Source organism: Passer montanus, unplaced genomic scaffold (genome assembly GCF_014805655.1).
Source record: "Passer montanus isolate IOZ18808 unplaced genomic scaffold, ASM1480565v1 scaffold38, whole genome shotgun sequence".
Lineage (NCBI taxonomy): Eukaryota > Metazoa > Chordata > Aves > Passeriformes > Passeridae > Passer > Passer montanus.
This window is the reverse complement of record NW_024368596.1, coordinates 3,749,833-3,756,838: the sequence shown is the minus strand read 5'-3', so window position 1 is coordinate 3,756,838 and position 7,006 is coordinate 3,749,833. Positions and strand designations below refer to the sequence as shown.

At 43.4% G+C, this 7,006-nt stretch overlaps 1 protein-coding gene across 1 annotated transcript; it reads right to left on the bottom strand.

Annotated features, from left to right (window-relative positions):
* Window positions 1-1,039: 1,039 nt before the first annotated feature.
* Window positions 1,040-6,158, bottom strand: VMA21 (vacuolar ATPase assembly factor VMA21). Its single transcript, XM_039717559.1, has 3 exons — window positions 6,067-6,158; window positions 4,510-4,619; window positions 1,040-3,059 (listed from the first exon to the last, which is right to left on the bottom strand). The coding sequence occupies exons 1-3, from the start codon at window positions 6,120-6,122 to the stop codon at window positions 2,917-2,919; spliced, it is 309 nt and encodes a 102-aa protein (XP_039573493.1). The 5' UTR covers window positions 6,123-6,158; the 3' UTR covers window positions 1,040-2,916.
* Between the last annotated feature and the right edge of the window lie 848 nt (window positions 6,159-7,006).

Below are 7,006 nucleotides of genomic sequence, written 5' to 3'. Positions count from 1 at the left end.
ATGGGGAAAGAAAATGTAACAAAAGGCTCCTGGGTTGAGAAAAGCACAGAGAAATCACTAATTACAATCATGGGAAAAACAGACCCAGTTTGAGGAAATTAATTTATTACCCATCAAATCAGAGTAGGGTGAAGGGAAATAAAACATTTTATTTCACACCCCAGCACTCTCTTCTTCCCAGGTTCAACTTTAGTCCCAAGTTCTCCATCTCCCCCACAGTGGCACAGGGAATGGGTGTTGTGGTCAGTTCTTCACAGTGTTCCTGCCCTCCTTCCTCCTCAGGAGAGTCCCTCATGAACTGCTCTAGTGGGTTCCTTCCACAGTGCTCCAGGAGCAGACTGCTCCAGTGAGGCTCCCCTCTGCTGGCAAGGAGGGAGGGGAGACAATTCTCCCCCTGGACCTCCCTGGGCTGCAAGGGGGCAACACCTCACGGGCTGTTTTCATTGCACCCTTTCCCGAGGGACTGTTCCCAGTCAGAAGCACAGAAACATCAAACCAGCACCTGGCTCAGGCTGTGCAGACTCAGGCAGTGCCTCTCTTCTCACCAGGAATGTTGTTATGGATGGATCAAAGCATTACCTTCAAAGATCTTCCAATGGATGGATTAATGCTCAGCTCATTACCCCCAACTGCTGAGACACTATAGTGCCTGCACATACAGCAGAGGCCAAACTTGTCAGCTTTTTTTAACTAAACAGTTGTAATAAGGAATTATTTTCTTGTGATCCCTAGGAAATTAACTTTGTGTCTAGGGATTCTGCTACATGAAACATAAAATAAACATAGCACAGGATGTAGCTAATAGAGCATAACAGGTGTGTTCCCCTTGAAGTCAACATCTTAGACTTCTGTAACACTCATTTTTTCTGCCACTGTCTTCCAGCACCAAAAAAAGTCTTTATTTCATAAGTGTAACTCTTCATTTATTCTCCACTGTGAATAAATCTAAAAAAAAAAAGCTAAGCTATTGAGCAGCACTATATATTTGCTTTAAGCTGTACTCTACATGTGGAATATTAAAGACACTATTCAAAAAGTGTTCAGCAGATATTGTTTACTGGATCTTGTATTGCAGGGTAGGTCTTTATTAAAAGGCAGTGTTTGTTCCACAACGTACACTTCACACACTGGAGTGCAGGAAGCCAATACCCCCATGTACAAACTACCTTTGCACTGTAAGTACTCTGAGAAGATTCTCCAGTTTGAAAGCAGTAAGCTGACAAGGGGGCTCTGGATGAGAAAAGGTAACACGGCAGAAACAAAGTGTAAAAACTGATTTGCATTAGTGTGCCATGGTGCCCGTGCTTGTGCACACCTGGGCCTGGGGTGGACAAGACAGGAATGAGGCTTGGGGACATAATTCTCAAGCCACTGGGCACAGATCACCAATTTTTGACTCATTTATAGGCAAGTTTTATCACAGACACATGCAGCACCAAAACCATGCCAAGCCCCGTATTAAGCAAAAAACTTCCAAGAAAGGCTAAACTAATACAATAAACTGGAAAATTCAAATTAACAGAATGACCTCAAGCACAACAGCTTAACAGCCATCATCAGGGTTGAGAAAGTTTGCTTTGCTGGAACTTTAGGAAAAATGTTTTAGCCAGAGATTAAAAAGCTTGCTAACAACAGCACAACAGTGGAATGAAATTCATGTTATCTTACAGCACAAAAATCTCACTAAGGTTTGACTACAGAAGTTCTGCGCACAACCAAGGAAAAAAGAAAACAATCAACATATTGTATCATTTCACAGTGTACAAAGTAAGTAGTTATGAAGAGAAGTCAATTTTCCATGTGGTCACTTCTCTGTCCTCTGCTTCAAAAAGAACACCATTTGCAGACAACTACAGCTTGTTTTCTCTTGCTCCTTCCCCTACCAGCCATGACAGCAGCTTATGACTGTTACTGACACTGCTTTACCACAGGAAATCCAAGTGCACACTTTAGCAAATATCAAGGAGATACATACCTGTCTAAAGACATATAAAAAATATGCTATGTCCTTTCCTTTGCATAACCAGGATAAACTGTAGAAGAGGAGCAAGATGAGCAATGCATAATACTAGTCCTCCCAAAATGAAATTAAAGATTGGATTTTACACTGCAATAAAAAATATATTTGAAAAAAAAAATTGTACTTCACATTAGAAAGACATCACCTGAGTTTCTAAACAATTCTGGTTTTGAAATTACTTCTAAACACAGATTAATTAAGCCTATCCCACTGTGTTGGTTTGGGCTGGGATAGAGGTAGTTTTCTTCATAATAGCTACCATGGGGCTATGGTTTGAATTTGTACTGAAAACCAGCATACTTACACGTGCAGCTTTTGTTTTACCTATTAAACTATCTTTATCTTGACCCATGAGTTTTTCACTTTGCTTTCCTGATTCCCCCACTCATGCCACTGTGAGTAAGCAGCTGCACAGTGCTCAATTGTTGCCTGGAGTTAAACCACAACACATATAAATCAGGAAACTATTCACAGCAAAGTGAAATTCCATCTTTTACACTGTAGCTGCATAGTAAGTAATGTAGCTTTTTTAAACAGCAATTTAATTCCTTGAAAATGTAATGCTTGCTTCATGCCAATATTAGTTTCAGAGCAAGCCAGAAAAATACTAGGCATGGCAAAAGTAGCTACAGGAGTTTTCAAATTATATAATTATTCCACTTTAATTGCAAGTTAAGGCCTCCTCAGCTCAATATAGTAGAAGCTGGCTAAAGAACAACTTCCATCACCATTACAGAAAACACCAGCACACAGTCAAGATGAGCACAAGTCTTATTTTTACCACAACTGAGGCACCAGCCTCCTCTTTGTGCATGTGTATTACACATTTGGAAGAATGCTTTTCCTTCAGCTCACAAGAAATGTGGTTTACAGTCTGTGGCCATCAGATGCTCACTTCAGTCCTGTTTGCCTTCGCGCCACTGCCGCGAGCCCTCGTTCCAGGCCACATAAACAAAGAGAGCCAGGACCACGTGCACAGTGACCACAGCAACTATGGCAGCATAGAAGTAGCTGTCTCTGTCAGACATTCCCAAGGAACCTGAGGAAACAAGGAAAGTAAACAATATTAGTTAGGAGCTAGGAGCTCTGACATGGCAAGTCACAATTCTCCCTAAAGAACAAAGTTACATTCACTCCTGTATCAAAAGTCTGAGCTCAGAATGATTCACAGGTAAGAATTCATTGTGACAGTTAAAGGCCTTGAAACCATTTCCAGAGCAAAGCAACACTGCAGTTTCAATATTTAAGATAAAATAACCTAGATTTGACGTCAACAGCTTCGAGTTCTACAACATTCACTTTTTCTGATAGTACCTTCCAGCACCAAACAAACCTCAACACCCTTTTTTCCTAAATGTAACTCTCTTTTTGGGGCAATAAAATGGGGGATGGAGGTGGGAGGAAGAAGGGGGAGAATTCTGTAATAATTTGCCACTAAATCAGGAGAAAACAGTAGAAGAACAATTCAATTTAGAAGACTAAGACCTTCTGTATTTAGACTGCAAAACAATAATGCCCCATCAGTTAAGATACATGAATGCATCTCATATAAAATAAGCTTTCAAATATAGAAAGACCAAACTCTCCAATATTGTTTCCCTTAATTAATTAAAAAACCCTAACAAAGTCTTCCCAAAAGCAAACAAAACCTACAAAACCATCATCCTACAAAGACAATCCTTTAGTGCCAACAGATCTTGTCATTAACTGACAGTGAAGTTAAAGCTCAGCTTGCTACACCTCAAATTAAAAAATAAAAGCTAAAAAGCATCTTGAAAGTTACTTAAGAACCTTTGAGCCTTCATGTACCACATACAGCAGCACACTCCAAAGGAGAATCATCTCAGAATAGCTGTTACACACTCACAAACTGCTCATAAAGCAGCTGCTTTCTCCCTCCCTCCTCCCCACTTCTAAAGGAGATAACTGAAGAACTGCAGGAGGGAAGTACTAAAGCCTTGCAGAATCAGGACTACAACATGGCTGCTTGTTCAAACAAACAGCCATAATATATTTTTATTATTATTATTAAAAGAAAGCTCCAGAAGCAATCACATTCAATATTTGAAATTGCATTTAACTTGTTTAAATGGACATACGTTTCAAAAAGCAAAATATAAATCTCAGGAACAACATTATTCTGTCTTGAACACATGATTAGTTTGCAATACCTGCAGGAAACATATCTCTGTTGATTCTGACAAAAGTCTTCTGCAGGGTAGTGTTAAAACCCTTTAGGTAAGGGAACAATGCACCTCTATGCAACATAAACCATTGTAGAATATTCAGCAAATTTTGGATTGCAGACCAATGCAGGCAAAGACACATTGACCTTTTATATAATTTTCTTTTCTAATTAGACATTACAGGACCTTTTGTCTATAAATGGAAACAAATATTCAAAACAGGAAGAACAAAGATGCTATTAGAGGATTGTGCTTCTCCTCTATTTTTGTAATAATAATGCTAATTGGCAGAAACAAAATTACCTTCAAATACATAAGCCTTTGATGAAAAATATAGCCCAACGGGTAATGTAATCATTAGAGCTGTGAAGAACAGAAGTGTTCTTAGAGTTGATGTTAATGAACCCTCATTTCTGAAATAAATAAGAGAAGTTACACACAAAAGAAAGTCACAATATATATGCCTGAAACAGGACAAGAACTTGTTCCAAAGAGAAGCTGATTACTTCTCAAGAGCTGAATACATGTATTGTTTGGAAGCAATAAAGACTTGAAGTATGCATTTGTTGGCTGCAATAAAAATGAGAATATTCAAAACAATGTAATGATTCTGCCAGTCTAAACTCACAAACAAAATTAAAAATAATCTTTAGACTTTTCCCTGTTACTGCTTTGCAATCATTATAGTATAGGGGGGGTTATTTTAATATGTTTATCAATGTATTACTATATAATTATTAAGTATCTGATATTAGTTACACATGCACATGTTATATGACAGCATCCTGCATTAAAACTTGCCAAGTTCCTTTTTTTTTAAGTAACTACAAGTCCAGGAAAATGACAAATCCTACAGGCTGGGATAGAAAGGGAAGTACACTGAATGAATTTAACAGCTTACTACTCCAAGTTCCTTTTTATTAGGTCTTCTTCCTCTATTTAAAAATAATTTCTCAGTTTTTAACTAAGAAAGCTGGAATAAGTGTGGTAACAGTCACAACACAGACCCACTACACCAAAACTTTGCCTTCACAGATGTAAAACTAGAAGACCTTTGACAAGAGAGGGCTTATGGAATTACATGTTCCTGGTAGGGTCTCCTTGAATTGTCCTGCTGGAACAGGAGCTGTGTTTACAAAACACCACGCACAGCCTGCTGCCGTGTGCTTCCACCAGTTCTCACCCACTCTGCCTGGCTGGCTATTTTATGATGGAGTAAACGTGTCAGCCAGGCAATGCCCTTCTGACTTTCAAAGACTGCCTCATTCAAAGACACGAGTTCTTAGGGCGTTGAAACACAAATATATGTGGGTTTTTTTGAAAAAAAAAAAAAAAGTGGAAATGGGGGAAAAAATTATCTAATCTTCTGGCAGTTATGTGCAGCCATGCACAGCTTCTACACTGCAGCCAGCAGCATAAAAACATCCCAATTCTTTTCCTTTATCAGCGTTTGCCTGAAGGACTGTCAGGGTGGAGGACAAAACTGCACTGAAAACTTCCCTAGGGAAATTAGGAACCATTCTGTCAACACTTACCCACAGAAGAGTAAGATGACCTCCAGCTTATTACCAAAGTTAAAAACTCCACTGCTGACAAATACTTTTCTTACACTGACATACTCTCATCGCTTCCCTACGCGGCAAAAACAAACATTCGTGTATAAGCTCAGCCTAGCTCGGCACCTTTCCCGGGGCTCCGCAGCGCGCCCGGGCTAACCGGGGCCTCCTCCTGCACCGCCCCGCCGCTCCCTCCCGCCGCTCCCGGCTGCAGCCCCACCGCGGGCCGATGGCGCGGGGCGCGCAGCCTTCCCCCCCCTCACCCTCCCCCCCTGGGCCCCCGTCCCGCCCGGCCCGGACTCACGGCCTGAACTCGGCCACGGGCACGGCGCTCACGGCGCCCGGCCCCAGGCGCTCCATCGCCGCCCGCCCCGCCGGAAGCCGCCGCAATGCCGCGCATGCGCGGGGAGCGCCGCCGCCGTCGCCATAGCAACCATGGGGCTGGCGCGGCCTGGCGGTGGGCGGGGAGTACTGCAGCGAGGCGGGACAGAGGGATGGAGGGACAGAGGGATGGAGGGACAGGGGGATGGAGGGGCAGAGAGACAGAGTGACAGGGATGGAGGGACAGAGGGACTGAGGGACGGAGGGACAGAGGGACAGGGGGACAGGGGGACGGAGGGATGGAGGGACAGAGGGACTGAGAGACGGAGAGACTGAGAGACGGAGAGACTGAGGGACAGGGGGACAGAGGGACAGGGGGACAGAGGGACTGGGGGACAGAGGGACTGTGGGATGGAGGGACAGAGGGATGGAGGGGCAGAGGGATGGAGAGACTGAGGGACGGAGGGACTGGGGGACAGAGGGATGGAGGGACAGACAGACTGAGGGATGGAGGGACAGAGGAACAGAGGGATGGAGGGACAGAGGGACTGAGGGATGGAGGGACAGAGAGACAGCAATGGAGGGACAGAGGGATGGAGGGACTGAGGGACAGAGGGATGGAGAGACTGAGGGATGGAGGGACAGAGGGACTGAGGAATGGAGGGACAGAGAGAAGGAGAGACAAGGAGGATGGAGGGACAGAGGGAAGAAGGGACAAGACAGATGGAGGGAAGGAGAGATTGAGAGATTGAGGGATGGAGGGAAAGAGAAACAGAGAGACTGAGGGATGCAGGGACATAGGGATGAAGGAAGAAGAAGGATGGAGGGTTGGAGGGAAGGAAAGATGGAAAGCCTGAGGGATGGAAGGAATGAGGAATGAAGGGACAGAGGAAGGGAAGGATGCAGGGATGAAGGGACAAAGG